General features: G+C 44.7%; 1 protein-coding gene across 1 annotated transcript in view; it reads right to left on the bottom strand.

The window, feature by feature from the left end:
* The window catches only part of LOC142572310 (neurotrypsin-like), a 63450-nt gene that overhangs the window by 21343 nt on the left and 24211 nt on the right, over nucleotides 1–17896 (bottom strand). Inside the window, exons 12-18 of the mRNA XM_075681355.1 lie at nucleotides 10496–10606; nucleotides 10243–10390; nucleotides 9140–9348; nucleotides 8563–8676; nucleotides 6642–6819; nucleotides 6262–6383; nucleotides 1061–1240 (exon numbers count right to left, since the gene is read on the bottom strand). Coding sequence (XP_075537470.1) covers nucleotides 1061–1240; nucleotides 6262–6383; nucleotides 6642–6819; nucleotides 8563–8676; nucleotides 9140–9348; nucleotides 10243–10390; nucleotides 10496–10606 — 1062 coding nt within the window. The remainder of the gene's footprint in view (nucleotides 1–1060; nucleotides 1241–6261; nucleotides 6384–6641; nucleotides 6820–8562; nucleotides 8677–9139; nucleotides 9349–10242; nucleotides 10391–10495; nucleotides 10607–17896) is intronic.

The following is a 17896-nucleotide window of genomic DNA, read 5'->3' as shown; positions in this document are numbered from 1 at the left end:
GCGGAAAGGAACTTCGCCAATTAAAGACATGCCCTTGCGGCAGTATTAAGTGCTTTGCCTGAAGCTCTAACCACGGAGCTGTTGCGTAACTGGCGGACAAGGCAGTATTAGTGAGTGGCGACGCACACCCGGAGTGGTGGCGTCTCTGCGTGTGTTTCGGAGGCATAAGGCATATAGGTAATACGCTCGCGAACCATAGTTCGAGCTGTCTTAAAGCTTGTAAATAGGAGTTGCGAATGCGCAATGCATGTCACTCTCCAAATTGTGTTTCGTATAATTAGAACCTACCTATTCTCAACTGTTGGTAATGACCTTTACATTTCCCTTTACACCTTGGTAGCTACAATTTGTAAAATGCATGTTCCGTAAAGTAAGTAGGTAAAAACAGAATTAGTGATTTTTGTTATTAGTCGATTACGCATTTCGATTTCTCGTGCAAACAATGTGCGCCCGCTTGCGCAATACAGCGCAAGAATTGGAAATCTGCTATCTGCCGCACGTGATTTTCAAAAAACACTTAAAGCCTTCGCAGAAACACCCGGTATGTTATTTTGGGCTACCCGATTCGTGGTCATTTCCCCAGAGCATGGGTTTTGCCATTTCCACAGGCGCTACATCTACAACTTAGGGCGAATGTGAGCGAAGAAGGTGGTTGCCACTCTGGGATCGTACTATCAAAACTTCTCTTACGCAAGAGCGGTTGCTCATTAAGCGCCTACAGTCACGGATCACCGCGACATAGAGTGGACCGCCCCAGCGGCGGCCAATTGGGGACGGCACTCGTTGAGAAAACGTTTTCCCAGCACTGATCCTGACGAATCCGGTTGGCGATCGAGTAAAAGACGCCAGATGGAAAGGGGGGAGGGGGAGGCTAAGTACTGCAGCTCTGGGCCCAAATTCCTGAGACTAGCGGAAGGGGGGCTCCGTTTGTCAAGAGGACGGGAAGGGCCACCATTTGGGGCCCTGAACCCAGATTATACGACCCTGAGCGTGTAGCCTCTTTCAAGCCATGTCGTCTCAAAATAAGTCTGCAATAATTGCAGTGTCACTCATTGCTTACGAGGTTGCCTTCGCTGAGTGGTGAACGTCTTTCCCCAGCCGGCAATGATGCAGTAGCTGCCGCCGACGTAGCTGTCTTGCTTCGTCGGTAGGCACACGGGCTTGACGTACTCGTTGAACAGTATCCTGTGTTGCTCCGTGGTGCGAATTTTCAGCAGGCAGATGTCGTTGTAGAAGGTGTCTGCTCCATTTCCGTGCATTCCGGAAAATGTGATTGCAAGAGACGATATATTAGGCGGAGCGCAGTTATGAATAGAAAGCGTTCGCGCATGCACTGATTCACCTATGTACGGTTTGGCGCTTTGCTCGACTTTTGAAACCTGAGTCACATCTAGGGTCGGTGGGACTGCGTCAAAACCGTAAATGAACTGACAAAGCGCGCAATCCCTCTGATTGAAGAAGTGCCTCAACGACATTTTGCTCATACTGTTAACACGAGCAACTTCCGCATCCAGGGGGAGACGCCTGCCAGTGTATATGCCGGTGGTGACGCTGGTGTTGGTATACAACTGGGGGGTCTAGCCTGTCAGTCGAAGCTGGCGATTGCTTTACTTGTGGTCCCTGTTCCAGTGTAGAGTAGCTTAGGCTCGGCTTTCGTGTGTCAAGCATGCAACATTTGTTATCTGCTGCGTTAACAGGCTCACGCTACTGAAACATCCTTAAGACGTCAACAGTACTGAGCATGTGTGTGCGAATAGTTATTTAAATGTACATTAAAGAGAACAATTATTTGAGCAGCATTAGTAAATTACACTTTTACGTTGCCAAAAGAAAAGCCAATCTCTATCGCGAGAGACGGATTGGCATAAGCCAGAAACGAAAGGCGGATGGCGACGGCGCCTCGGAGGGCCCACGCGATCTATAGCCGTGACGTCATGAATGTTGAGAGTGTCATCTCGGATCTAGTTAATTTTTTATCTGTAAAGGTTGACTACATTACACCCAAGAAGATTTAAACACTGAAAGCACCAAGTTTCGAGAACTTTCACTGAGCCACAATTGCCCAAATGCGACAAAATGCGTTGAAATTCTTGACGTCGCACTGACGTACCCTCGCTGGTGTTCCGGCGCGAAATAAAAAAAAAAAAGAAACTTTGACATGAATTTTCCATTACAATAATCAACCCATTCGCCATGAAGTTAATGAAAATATAGTTTCTAAAGAATTCCTTATAACTTTAAACCGACTCAGTGATTCTCTTTAGTGTCCCTTTAAGGAGGTGACGCTGCCGCTTTAGCCTAGGACCCGTCCTCGTATCACAATGACTCCTTATAGACGTTGCACTGCTGAGCTTGAGGTCACGGGTGTAACCGCTGCCTCGGCGGCTGCATTTCGATCGCTGCGAAATGCCGGAACGCTCATGAACTTATATATACAAGCACGTTAAATAACCCCAGGTGGTCAAAATTAATCCGCAGGGGAAAGGAGTCACATGCTAACATAGAGCAGCTGCCAGAAGAGTGTTTCTCTTGTTCTTTGTTTGAAGTTACTGGAACTTTTGTGAGACCACACAGATGGTTAATACACCCCTACTTGGTTATATAATACCCATACTGTGACCTCCACTAACCTGTGAGTTCTTTTTTTATTGATATGATATAAGATGTTGACGCACAATTGAAGGCGCCGGCTACTCCTGAGCTCTCCGATGGTTTTAGCCTACAACATACAGGTTCAAGATTACATATCAAATAACCTTTTCAGACAAGCACCAGGACTTGTCAAGCAAAGTTTTCACAGTAACGCTATGACGTAATAAACACATGGTACATACAATATACAAGTTAAATGACTCCACAGTTTTGTAGAAGAAAGTCTAAAAAAATACAAATGATACTGTCGCGTAATGATGCAGTCTCTAGTCAGCGCGTGGTACATGCATCGTGTAAATTCATTATCACATATAGGGTCGTATAACGTAAAACTATTCCAATATGTTTTTATTCCAATCTCCTGACGTCAAATTTGCGTAACCGCAGACGCAAGCATCGGGCGGTCACCCGCAGGGCTGTCTCAACAAACCAATCAAATGCTCCCCTTGTTCATAGGAGGTCACTTTTGTTTGCTTGAAAAACGAATAACATTGCCTGCACTGAGCAGCTTGTCTTATCTAATTGGCTCACAAGAGGCGAGGAGCATGCTCAAATGGAGAGGGATTCGGTGGGGCCGAGCCACTGCAGTGAATATCGATAAACGGATGAAGAGGGTGGTGCCGGCGTCTGCGATTGGTGCGCTTTCTCTTACTTAGCTTGCGGTGGCTCGTCGACAATCGCGGCGGCATGCAACGGAAGCTTAAGAATGACGCTAAAACGGATCCTCAGCCAAGAAGAGTTGGCAGAACGAGGTCGTAAACGTGCCGAAAGTTCTCGAAAATGTTACACGGCCACGCAAAAAGTTTTATTACGCGCAAATAAGCCCATGCTCTCCGGCAGGGGCAAGTAGCCAGTGCCAGAGCGTTCGGTGGCAGCCATCTTTTATTCCTTTCGGAATGGGGCAGCCTGCGCCTATTCAGAAGAAAATTAAATTTTGTTCGGCATATTAATGCATCTTTAACGCGTACACGTCGCTTTGACGCGGTAAGTTTTTGCGGTTTTGTGACGTCACGTGAGAGGCAGGTGAAGTGGGTGCAGCCCGAAAACTTTTGACCAATAGCCGAGGGCTAATGGTGAAAAGGCGTTGAATGAGAAATAACTATTTTTGTTTTGTCCGGTCAAATTATGCATAATCAGTGTGTGCACGTCATATCAGATTGGGAGCTATCGCGGTTTTCATGACGTCGCGTGACAGACAGGTGAAGTGGGGGTGGTCCAAAAATGTTTTTGACCAATCGCGCTGGGCTGATTGCAGAATGGGAATAGAAAAGTTTGGAATAGTTTTACGTTATAGCGCCCATAGTCACAACAGAACAGCCAGCATAACATAACATAACATAACATAACAGCGTTAATAACGGCCAACAATGCCGCTGTCTTCAAGAAAAGTCATTAGTGCTTTTAAAGCGCTCTTCTGCAAGGCCGTTGTAGGCCAAGCACCAAAAAGTTTCTTTAAACCGGAAGGTCTGCGGTCTAATGTAATTAGAGTTGATTTAAGTCGGCGTCTTGGTGTGTCGTGATGTGGGCAATCTAGAAGGAGGTGATGTATATCTTCATCTACAAATCCACAATCACATTCGGGGGTTTCCGCACGGTCAATGCTACGTAATAAATGTTTTGTGTAGGCAGTGCCTAGCCTTAATCGATGAATAAGGGTTTCCATATTTCTGTCTAATGACAATGAAAATTTGAATTCAATAAACGGATCAATATGATACAAATCAGAGCTCTTAGAATTCTGGTCAAACCACGTACTTATACACATATTGAAAGACGTTGTGCTTAAAATGCAGCGTAACTCATTCTTGGATATTGGGAGCGGGACCACATCCTCTTTGAGGTGTGCTTGTCGTGCTGCTTCATCGGCTGCTGTATTGCCAGGAATGTTACAATGCCCTGGTATCCACTGGAATGCTATTTCATGTTTCGCTTGGCTTGCCTTTGTGAGGTCTTTAAGTGTTTAGTATATTATACTATCACTGATTGTTTTGTCTTTTGTGCTGCAGAGTGATATTAGAGCCGCCTGTGAATCGCTGAAAATTGCCCTTTTTTGCGCATCTCTTACTGACGTTATAAATTTTGTCAGCCGTTGTGGACGAAGTCGCACGAGATAACTTAAATGATTCTTGTTTATTGAGTTGCGATATAATAAATGCTGAAGTTGAAGAGGTTGCTGTGCTGGAGCAATCTGTATAGACGTGACTGTATCCTGAATACCGCATATATATCTGGTAAAGTGCTAGTTGAGCAGCTTGAATGAACATGTCTCTTTTTCTGAATAATGAAACGAGTTAGAAGTTATGTTCATAAAGAAATTCGAGAAAATCTTCATATATTGCAAAGAAATGAATTTTGGAATTCAGACGTCGAATATCCTCCATGGCTCATCCAAAAATTGAATTGTAAGTAAACCTCTGAGTTGGTGATGCGTCGGCTAGGCGAAACACAGAGGCGAATAAGTGGCATACAGATGATGCAGAGATCTTATGCAAAATATAATAATGAGTTTGTATTTACGTGTGACTGTCGTAAAAAAAAAGAAAAAGAAAAAAGAAGTTGCCAGTTTTAGCGTCGTATGTGTGTACGTGTGTGTTTTTTTTTTCTTCTTCTTCTCTGTGGCAGTTCACCTAGCCGACGTTCCCAAGGTCACCAGCTCGGTCAGCTGTCCCGCGGTTGTCATTCTTCTCGCCCTTCCCCATTTACTGAAGCAACGCCACGCCAATGTTACCGATAAGTGCTGTTTAAAATATGGCGGTCATGACGTCTTCCCGCTCCGCGATCACTGGCGGCGCAAGCAGCCAGCAAAAACATAGCCTTCTAGATCTGTTTCTGTTACCAAAGGAAACCGTCGTTGGGGCGTGTATCTGGACACCACTTATATAACGTCGTCCTGTTAGTGAACTATAAATTGAGCACAGAACGCAATTGAACAAAAAAAAAAGAGTGTCATTGCGTTATATATGCCCTGCATTCAATCTGTTCAGACAAAACGAAGAACGTTACTGTTGGAAAAGCCAATGCAAACAACACCTGTTTTGTTCAAAGACAGACATGAAAGGAGCAAAGGCACACAAACAAAGCTTCTAAGCAGCGCGCTGAAATTATGATTCATTCAGACACGTCTCCATTCCCTCAGTAAACAGGAAGGTAAAGAGCGAAAACGAGGAGAAAAACAAAAAGCAATAAGGGCTGAAGGCCAACAATTACAGGTGAGCGTTTCTGGCCTGCAAGCAGCCTTATTCGATCCTTACAAAAGTATAATTGGAAATTTGATAGCTTCTCTAAAAAAAAATATTGAAAGCGCTAGAAAATCAGCGAGAAACTATAGATTGTGGATAAGAATTTTTGTTTGAAACGGCCCGGTATCCGCAGAGCAGATGGTACGCTATGGAAAAGAAATTCGCAAGAGCCGGCACTTGTTAAGCATGCTAAAAAACGTGAAATTAGCGAAAGCGGCCGTCCAATGGCATACAGTTTCTGCTGCAGGAAATATACGTTATTAATGAATATGCCACTCTCCTCTCCATCTCGCTTTCTATTTAGCGCTGTAAAGCATGTACGTGACAAAATACAGTGAGCGTTGGTACACACAAGTGGACTCGGGCTCACCTGGATTGAAATCTTTGTGCACCCGCATGGCCTCAACTTGGAACTCGAGCTCGTAAGGGTCGGGTGCGTACAACTTGTACTGTCCGACGCGCACAACCAGTTGGGACACATTTGGCGAAAACCTGTCACGCACACAGAAAAAAAACGAACAAACAAGAAAAATCAATTATTAAAAAAAATGACAGCAAGAATGCGTAAAAAAATAAATGCATTCCGCATTATTAAATATCTTTTTTTTCTCGCAACGAACGAGTCACACAGTCGCCCCCTTCTTCGTCCTCAAAGCAACTGCGGCATCTGAGAAGTATTATCGGATAAGTAAGAGCGGCATCAGGCCTAACTGAGTTTCGAGCAGGGGGAGAATAGCGAAGGGCGCGTACTTGAAGCAATGGGCAGCAGTCAGAACGAAGTCCGGGGTCAGGATGGTGCCTCCGCACCAATGCAGTGTTTCGCCCGAAAGGTCCCGCAGACGCACATCCACCAGCCACGGGTGGGCGCCGTAGTGGGCTGGTATACCGTCAACGATGCGCCCGCTGATGCGTCTCCTCTGCGACCTGGCTACACGCAGGCCGGAGAGAGAGAGAGAGAGGGAGGGGAAAGGGTAATTAGTTCCTTCGCCGTCTATCTGTAACACACACACACACACACACACACACACACACACACGCTATATATATATATATATATATATATATATATATATATATATATATATATATATATATATGCGACACAAAATTTTCCTTAGCGGTTATCGTGCTCTTTTTCGCGGATGTTTTATTTCGATATGCTTTCGATATTTGTAAGCTGCCTGTTTTTGTTCGCTATGTCTGGCTGATATTTGAACTCCTGAAGTGTCGCGAACGAGCTAAGCTCGTCCGCAGTCTATCCCCAAATTTGCCTGTGGTAACCCGGAGGGTGAGCTCTGTTCGTCATGTTCTCTATAGGGGGTCAAAATTATTCTTGAGGGACATTAATAAGCCCATGAATTGCTTTAATTAAAACGTGAAAAACCCATAATTTAACACTTAATTTGATGCTTCCTGTCAGAGAAATCACTTGGAATCAGCGAGCACAAGAATTGGAGATCGCTGGGGGAGGCCTTCGTCCTGCAGTAGACATAGAAGTGGGATGATGATGATGATGATGATGATGATGATGATGATGATTGGACAATTGTTTTCGGATAGGCAGAATTCGTTCATTCTGTTAAAGAGAAAGGGAGAGAGAGAGAGAAGAAAAATCGCGCCCATGATGAGTAGATGAGCCTGTCATTGCCGCGAGCGAGCTGTGGAGTGAAATGAGGGCAGCAAATAAACCCACGCGACGGAATAGGCACCAACTATACCGATTGTGTTTATTTCTTTATTTTAGTTCGAACACATATTGAAAAAAAAAGAATTGCATAAAGCGGGTAGTGTGATTCGTCCTGTTCACGTGGATTGCCTGAAGAGGGGGACATCACCTGTAAGAGAAATCGCAATGTCCAAGTATCTAATTAAAATTAAGTAATTTTTTTTGTTATTCGCTTTAAGGCACATGTTGCAATTGTGAAATTGAAGCCGAGCATTAAGGGTGGTCGCGCGTTTGCTTAATCAATAATACAGGAGCTGGCACCACTTTTGAGATATTCTTCCCCAATATCTTCTATAATATATACATCGGCGTTCCAGTTCTCATCTCCCTGAACTGCTATAGAAAGGCACTTTTGGAAAACTGTAAGTTAGAACGTCCACATATTTATTAGCACATATTGAGGAAGGATATCTCGAAAGGGGAGCTAGCGTTAGGAATGATGATAAGTAGATTCATTACTGCTCTACTGCAATGTTGCGATTGGTACGTGAGCCCTAAAGGGAAAAAAGAAAAAAAAAGTGAAGTATTGAATTTTTGCAATGAGCTAACTGGACACTACGATTTATCATGCAGCTAGTTTTTCCCCTTTCCAGAAATACACATGAAAATGCGGAAAGAACGCTGCCTGTCGAAGGCAATTTTTTTTAAAAACTGTCTGTTTGAAATCAAAGAAAACAGCTGGCATATATCATACGCATGCGACCTGTTTGCAAGTCAGACGCCTTTAGCGCGGATAGATCTTCCAGCCTGTTCCATTTAATGGCTGCCGACCTTATAGCGCACAGCGATGACGTGTGCCGCTCAGAGAAGACATCATTCATGCGCAGTATCCCGGGACGCGCTTTTGCGGATAAGGTTTGAAGCATGTATAGATAACAAACCCCCTTGTTATAGTATCATTTATAGCTTCATGCAGATCTGTGTGTCTCATCTGAAACTTGTTACCTGAGTTGAAGTTGCGAAGCGTGATCCCGTTGTTCCTGTTCGCGTGATATTGGAACAGCACTGATGCCTGGTCCATCCGGGGCTGGTACTTTGGCATTCCGCAGATGTCTCTATCTGTGCGGGAAACAAATTACGCATGAAGACCAGATACAGCATTCGCGCACGCATAAGCGGCGACGCATAATGCTCGAACCTACCGCTCCAGTCGGTCTCACCGAATATACCTCGACACTGTGGGTCTGCGGTTCGTTTGGGATGCAATGTATAGTCCTTCTATACCGATAATCAGTGAACTAGACCCGTGTGAGCGCTGTCAAAATTTGCGACGTCACGGCCTGCCGGTGCGGCAACTTCGAGGCGGTATCGCCAGGCGTTTTTTTTTCACGTTTGAGTGGCTGTTTTGCCATCGAAGATGAGTATAGCAGTAATCCTTTTTAGTGTCTTTTTAACCATTGCGAACGCTAGCTGAAGCTGAACAATTGCCTTCGGCATCAGATGCAGGGTTCCTCGACGCGCGCGCCTGCGATCGATATGCAGGGTGCGGAGGGTTTCGGAATTCGGTCGAAGGCCAACGTACACGAAGCGATGCTCGGCGCCGTCCGCTGGACGCGGTCTGCGCTGCACGCGATCGCCACGTCCTTGTCATGGCCGCAGTCACTGTGTCCCCAAGGGTTGCTGCGACATTCTTCCAGAGACCTCTCCGTGCCGAAACAATGCACCTCGTCCAGCCAGACGGGACCCCTGCCAGGGCCGTAGGCAAGTCTGGGAAGCACGGTGGCGCTGGCTCTAGATCAGCGAAAGGAAAAGATGAGCAACTTTGTGCCAGCATTGGTAGCTTACTGCTGACACACACAGAGACTCGTCCCGAGTGGCGCCTCTCTTTGTAGAATATCAGGCGTATACTTCGCCCGCTTCGAACACTACGAAGTGACCGTTCTGCTTTTGGCAGCAAATGTCCCATTGCGCAATGCACGAAGGCATCTTAAGAAAGAAGTTACGAGGGTGAGGTTAATTTGTTTGCTTGTCTTTAGCACATCGTAAATTTATCTCCTAAGGCGTTCCAGCAACGATAAACCTATGCTTGCCTGGTGGGAAGAAGTTAAGAAGGATCAACGGGTGTTGATTGCAATGTACTTCGACTAAAGGAATCGCGCTGTATGATTTAGCACCAACTAGGAGTGATACGTAACTTTTGGTTGTTTTATGACTTATGGTTGTTTTATCACAAAATTCTGGTTTGTCTAAAGTCGTCATAAGTTACAGCGAGACTAGCAATAATTCACAATGAACATGTGTAGTTCGCGGTACAACTGTATGACCTCAGAGCACGACGGGTCTCCGGCTGAAAGTTTTGTAAGCGTTCGCTTGTGAGCCGGCCCATTTGTAAAAAGGGCACAAAGTCAGAATGAAAACTATATTCCGTATGCGCTCCTACGATTTTTTATATGTTCCGCATTGTTCTAATACAAATGAGGCTTAAATGCACAAACGCTCGCGTACCGTGCATTGGCTGCACTTCGAAGAACCCCAGATGGTCGGTACCATCTCCGGTCCCCGATACAACCTGCCTCCTAATTATATTGTGGTATTGGGCACTTATACGAGAACCCAATGATTTTTGTTCTCTTTCGGAATCGGTTCTGCTTGTAAAAGAGGTAGCAGGATGACGACACGACATACTTGGCTACGCCCATCATGGCGCACGCCACGTGAGCCTCCGCTGGCCCGAAGCCGTCGCCGCACACGGTGCCCCAGATGCCGTGCCTACTCAGCTCCAGCCGCCCCGAGAGTGGGTGGGGTCCTCCCGTCAGCCGGACTGCCAGTTTACCTCGAGGGGGGGGGCGGGGGGGGGGCGGGGGGAGAGAAGCATAAACTGAGCGCCACGGCGGGAGCTGCTTGTCTGCTGTAGTGCGCAAACGACTCTATGACTTACTTTCGCACTCGAACTCCTCGTCCGCGCCGTCGGCGCAGTCTCGCTGCTCGTTGCACACGAGGTAGTACGGGATGCAGGCTCCCGAACACTCCAACTCTGACTGCCCGCAAGCTGCAATCAGGTCCAAAGGTATAGGCATGGCCGCTGCACTTTCACAGGCACTCTGGCAACTGTAAGAGCCTCGTGTACAGAATTTTTTCTTCTTCTGCGAATTGCGAACAGAACACAAAAGAGTATAACTGGAGCGCAAGTCTATGTTCCGTAGTTTCGACTCAGTGGCATGGAATGTTGTACAACACTTGCGTGCAACACTAGATTGATTAATATACTAATTGCCATAATTGTATTATTATGTTTATCTAATCATTATTTTAATAGGTTAAGCGGCGTGATTGAGCCTAAGACCATTTTTTTTCTACATCCCTCGATCCATATTCACAAAACTTGTAACGCGAGGTATTTCATCATAGGCGGAAAGCTTTGTCAAGGGGGGGGGGGGGTGAGGTAGGGTAGGGCTGGGTCCTGACCAGCTTTACGGACCCTACTCCGTTATATATATATATATATATATATATATATATATATATATATATATATATATATATATATATATATATATATATATATATATATATATACATATATACAGGAAAGAGACGACGAACTTTTTGGGAGACTTCTTTTACTTAACGTTTTCGGCTGGTGGACCAGCCTTCGTCAGAGCCTTCGTCTTCGTCACTGTACTCTGACGAAGGCTGGTCCACCAGCCGAAAACGTTAAGTAAAAGAAGTCTCCCAAAAAGTTCGTCGTCTCTTTCCTGTATATATGTATATATATATATATATATATATATATATATATATATATATATATATATATATATATATATATATATATATATATATCATCATCATCAGCCTAGTTACGCCCACTGCAGGGCAAAGGCCTCTCCCATACTTCTCCAACTACCCCGGTCATGTACTAATTGTGGCCATGTTTTCCCTGCAAACGCCTTAATGTCATCCGCCCACCTAACTTTCTGCCGCCCCCTGCTACGCATCCCTTCCCTTGGAATCCAGTCCGTAACCCTTAGTGACCATCGGTTATCTTCCCTCCTCATTACATGTCCGGCCCATGCCCATTTCTTTTTCTTGATTTCAACTAAGATGTCGTTTACCCGCGTTTGTTGCCTCACCCAATCTGCTCTTTTCTTATCCCTTAACGTTACACCCATCATTCTTCTTTCCATAGCTCGTTGCGTCGTCCTCAATTTCAGCAGAACCCTTTTCGTAAGCCTTTAGGTTTCTGCCCCATATGTGAGTACTGGTAACACACAGCTGTTATACACTTTCCTTTTGAGGGATAGTGGCAACCTGCTGTTCATGATTTGAGAATGCCTGCCAAACGCACCCCAGCCCATTCTTATTCTTCTGGTTATTTCAGTCTCATGATCCGGATCCGTGGTCACTACCTGCCCTAAGTAGATGTATTCCCTTACCACTTCCAGTGCTTCGCTACCTATTGTAAACTGCTGTTCTCTTCCGAGACTGTTAAACAATACTTTAGTTTTCTGCAGATTAATTTTCAGACCCACCCCTCTGCTTTGCCTCTCCAGGTCAGTGAGCATGCATTGCAATTGGTCTCCTGAGTTACTAAGCAAGGCAATATCATCAGCGAATCGCAAGTTGCTAAGGTATTCTCCATCAACTTTTATCCCCAATTCTTCCCACTCCAGGCCTCTGAATACCTCCTGTAAACATGCTGTGAATAGCATTGGAGATATCGTATCTCCCTGTCTGACGCCTTTCTTTATAGGGATTTTGTTGCTTTCTTTGTGGAGGACTACGGTGGCTGTGGAGCCGCTATAGATATCTTCCAGTATCTTTACATATGGCTCATCTACACCCTGATTCCGTAATGCCTCCATGACTGCTGAGGTTTCGACTGAATCAAACGCTTTCTCGTAATCAATGAAAGCTATATATAAGGGTTGGTTATATTCTGCACATCTCTCTATCACTTGATTGATAATGTGAATATGGTCTATTGTTGAGTAGCCTTTACGGAATCCTGCCTGGTCTTTTGGTTGACAGAAGTCTAAGGCGTTCCTGATCCTATTTGCGATTACCTTAGTAAATACTTTGTAGGCAACGGACAGTAAGCTGATCGGTCTATAGTTTTTCAAATCTTTGGCGTCCCCTTTCTTATGGATTAGGATTATGTTAGCGTTCTTCCAAGACTCCGGTACGCTCGAGGTTATGAGGCATTGCGTATACAGGGTGGCCAGTTTCTCTAGAACAATCTGACCACCATCTTTCAACAGATCTGCTGTTACCTGATCCTCCCCAGCGGCCTTCCCCCTTTGCATAGCTCCCAAGGCTTTCTTTACTTCTTCCGGCGTTACCTGTGGGATTTCGAATTCCTCTAGGCTATTCTCTCTTCCACTATCGTCGTGGGTGCCACTGGTACTGTATAAATCTCTATAGAACTCCTCAGCCACTTGAACTATCTCATCCATATTAGTAACGATATTGCCGGCTTTGTCTCTTAACGCACACATCTGATTCTTGCCTATTCCTAGTTTCTTCTTCACTGTTTTTAGGCTTCCTCCGTTCCTGAGAGCCTGTTCAATTCTATCCATATTATAGTTCCTGATGTCCGCTGTCTTACGCTTGTTGATTAACTTCGAAAGTTCTGCCAGTTCTATTCTAGCTGTAGGGTTAGAGGCTTTCATACATTGGCGTTTCTTGATCAGATCTTTCGTCTCCTGCGATAGCTTACTGGTATCCTGTCTAACGGAGTTACCGCCGACTTCTATTGCACACTCCTTAATGATGCCAACAAGATTGTCGTTCATTGCTTCAACACTAAAGTCCTCTTCCTGAGTTAAAGCCGAATACCTGTTCTGTAGCTTGATCCGGAATTCCTCTAGTTTCCCTCTTACCGCTAACTCATTGATTGGCTTCTTGTGTACCAGTTTCTTCCGTTCCCTCCTCAAGTCTAGGCTAATTCGAGTTCTTACCATCCTATGGTCACTGCAGCGTACCTTGCCGAGCACGTCTACATCTTGTATGATGCCAGGGTTCGCGCAGAGTATGAAGTCTATTTCATTTCTAGTCTCACCATTCGGGCTCCTCCACGTCCACTTTCGACTAACCCGCTTGCGGAAAAAGGTGTTCATTATCCGCATATTATTCTGTTCTGCAAACTCTACTAATAATTCTCCTCTGCTATTCCTAGAGCCTATGCCATATTCCCCCACTGACTTGTCTCCAGCCTGCTTCTTGCCTACCCTGGCATTGGAGTCGCCCATCAGTATAGTGTATCTTGTTTTGACTTTACCCATCGCCGATTCCACGTCTTCATAAAAGCTTTCGACTTCCTGGTCATCATGACTGCATGTAGGGGCATAGACTTGTACCACCTTCAATTTGTACCTCTTATTAAGTTTGACAACAAGAGCTGCCACCCTCTCGTTAATGCTATAGAATTCCTGTATGTTACCAGCTATTTCCTTATTAATCAGGAATCCGACTCCTAGTTCTCGTCTCTCCGCTAAGTTCGGTAACACAGTACATGCCCGCTTTTTAGCACTGTATATGCTTCTTTTGTCCTCCTAACCTCACTGAGCCCTATTATATCCCATTTACTACCCTCTAATTCCTCCAATAACACTGCTAGACTCGCCTCACTAGATAGCGTTCTAACGTTAAACGTTGCCAGGTTCAGATTCCAATGGCGGCCTATATATATATATATATATATATATATATATATATATATATATATATATATATATATATATATATATATATATATATATATATATATATACATATATATATACATATATATATATATATATATATATATATATATATATACATCATATATTTGATCCCGTATTGCGAGCTGTGCTTTTGTACGTCTCCGTTTCTTGTTGTTTCCCCACTTTTCTTTCACCAATCCTCCCATCGCCTCTTAATAATGCCTATTGCGGACATGTTTACTTTACCACTGCTCCCGCTGAACCCAAGGGCTTCAAGGAGGGCAGTGGTGCCTAAATCGACCGCTGGGTAGACGTCCTCACATTCTAATAAAACATGCTCCACAGTTTCCCTAGCTTTACCGTAGCAAGCACATGCTTCTTCTTCCTTCTATATCTCGCTTTATAGGTGCGTGTTCTACGGCATTCCGATCTCGCTTCGAAAAGTAATGAGCTTCCCTTTGAGTTATCATAAATGGTTTCTTTCCTGATTTCGTTTTTTCCTCTTAAGTACTTACTCATGGCAGGTTTCTTTTCCATTGTCGCCACCCATGAGATTATTTCAGCCTCTCTGATTTTCCGCTTGACTTTCTTTGTTACTGTGTTGCCCACCCTACAGGCCACATACTTGCTGGTAAGCTTCCTGGTTCTTTTCCTCCAATGTGAATCAATGTTTTTCCTGTACAGATACCGGAACACTGTCCCAGCCCATTTACTTTCTTCCATATTCCTCAGCCGTTCTTCATACTTAATTTTACTGCGAGCTTCCCTCACTTCAAAACTAGTTCAGCCCATATCACCCTGCACAGCTTCATTTGTAGTCTTCCCGTGAGCGCCCAATGCGAGGCGACCCACTGACCTTTGGTTCCCGTCGAGTCCTGATTGTACCCCTGATTTAAAACAAACAATCGTATTTCCAAAAGTAAGTCCTGGAGCCATTACACATTTCCACGTACCTCGGAGGACATCATACCTATTGTATCCCCATAGCGCTCTGTGCTTCATTATGGCTGCATTTCTCTTCCCCTTTACTGTCATGGCTTTTTCCTGTGTTTCCATATATCTATTGCCTTCGTTTATCCATATACCAAGATATTCATATTCTGTTACCCGAGGTATTGCCTGGCCCTGTATCTCCACTGTCTGTTCACTGTTTTCATGGAATACCATTTTCATTGAATGATAGTGTCCGTCACGAACGCCACCTCGCGACGCTTATTCACAATTGAGGGCAGGCCCGTTCCGCTGGGAGCGCGAGCCGTTCCTCAGGCATCTAGTAAGGAGGCAATGATAAAGCGCTCCTGATAACAATGGGAAACACGTACCGCTCCCCGCATACATTTCCCATTAAATATTACTGATGCGCAAGCTGCCGCGGCGACGGCAGTTTGCGACATGGGGGGTGACGTCACTGGCCTTTCGTATATAAAAGAACCAACCTAGCCACTGATTTGATTGTTGTTGAAGCGCCACGATGATCAGGCAACGCATAGTTAGCACTCCACAGGAGCGGCGTGAATACGAGGAGCGGCAAAGGGAAAAAGAAACGGGAATACGACCAAGCGGTGGCGTGTTGTCAAAATTACCATTACTACCATTACTCTAAATGACCATTACTAGCATTACTCTAATGTCAATAAAGCATTGCATACTCCACTCAGCAGTTGTAGTGGTGGTTTTCAACAGCTTCGCTGTACATCCACTTTCGCAGGCCCAGGCCGTGATGGCGAGTCATGCATATATATATATATATTACTGTGAGTCCGAGTATAACCGTTGTTGAGCATCACTGCTATTGATTATGGTTTCGAGTGAATCTGGCTTGGCCTCATTTAGATTACTGAGTGAACTATACATATTTATGCGCTCTGCATGCAAGTGGTGATGTTTCCGTCCCTAGTAAATCTTGTAAATAATAAGAGCAGTTCTCTTTTTTTTTTCTCCTAGTGGTTGCTTAGGGGATATGGTGTTGGGCTGCTGAGCAGGAGGTCGCGGGATCGAATCTCGGCCACGGCGGCCGCATTTCGATGGAGGCGAAATGCGAAAACACCCGTGAACTTAGATTTAAGTGCACGTTAAAGAACCCTATAGGTGGTCCAAATTTCCGGAGTCCTCCACTACGGCTAGCCTCATAATCAGATCGTGGTTTTGGCAGGTAAAACCCCATAATTTTATTTTTTAAGAAGTTTTTTTTTCATGAGTTGTTAGCATTACCTACTGGAAAGAGAAGCAATACTGAGACACATATCATTCACGTGGATTTCACACGCCGTTGATGAAAGGCTCTGCCGTAGGTGTCACTAAAGTCTGCAGGTTTCTTTCAGGCTCAACAAAGCACGCAAAGCGATTTGAAGCGAGGTGAACATACAGAAACATATTTATTCTCTAGGCATAGGCTATCCATACCATTAGGAATAATTGTTAGTTGGCTAGCTCCTCCTTAAAATATAATGAACGTTGTCCTGTGTATACAGGGTGTCCCAATTTTCATGCACCGAGTTTAAAATATATGCGAATACCACGTAGCTGAACAGAACCAAGGTAATGTTGTTGGCCGTCGCTTGGAGATACACACATTATTTTTTTTCATTTGGTCTAATTACATTATTAGTCTTAATTGGGTGGCTCAATCAGCCTCAATTGGTTGGCTTGCAACCGCTCTCAGATCGCCGACGCGCGGAATCACTAAAGTTTCTGCATTGCATTATTAACTCCTCTTGCCGGTTTTCTTCAGATAATTATGTGATTGCTGCTAAACCGTCTAATAATAGAAGTTACCATCACCTAAACATCGCGCCTTTTTTGCCCGTACGGACACTTCTAAAAACAGTTTCTTTTCATGTGTAGCTGGAATTCTTTGCCTGGCTCTACTCGTTCTCTTTCTTTAAATTTATTTTAAGCGACTACTTACTAGGTAGTTAGTATGTTAATTTGGTCTGTATTGTTCATATTGCCTCTATTATTACAGCGAAAACTGTATATGACTAACCTTCCATGGTTTTTCGGCGTCCGGCAACAGAAACGGAGTGAACGATCACTTAGCAAACCCATACGAGTGCAGTGCGGTGGCGCAGATGTCAAAATGCGGAAGAGATTAGAACACTCGCCGTGAAAAATAGCGTGACGTCAAGGTTATCGCAGTATATAAGCAGGAGAGGTATCGGCTCTAAAGACAATTGCGTTATCGATGGGGCGGACACGTATAATTCGTACACACGAAGAACAACATGCGTACGAGGAGCGCCGGAGGGAACAGCAACGATAATGTAAAAGGCGATGGTGCGAAACGACCACCGACGAACAACGTTCCCGCGACGCTGAAAGAACAAATGACAACCAATCCACTCTGTGAACATGGAATGGCAGCAAAAGCTGACGACAGTCAACGCTCCCAAACGAAGAGCGAAGTGCTTTCGGTGCCATTCCATATTCACAGAGTGCAAAACATATGGCGTTATAAATAGCCTTCTGCATTCAGAAACGTAGCATTGCTTCCAACCTTAGGGCAACAAAGGCAGATGAAGTGCAGTAAACAAAACTACAAGAAAACTAAGATTGCACAAATCCATGTACTAACAATCATTCCCATGGTAGATGAATAATCCTAGCACCAGAGTTCACACAGCCAATTATAG

The sequence above is a fragment of the Dermacentor variabilis genome, chromosome 1 (genome assembly GCF_050947875.1).
Source record: "Dermacentor variabilis isolate Ectoservices chromosome 1, ASM5094787v1, whole genome shotgun sequence".
Lineage (NCBI taxonomy): Eukaryota > Metazoa > Arthropoda > Arachnida > Ixodida > Ixodidae > Dermacentor > Dermacentor variabilis.
Note: the sequence above shows the minus strand (reverse complement) of the source record. Positions and strands in the feature narration are given on the sequence as shown.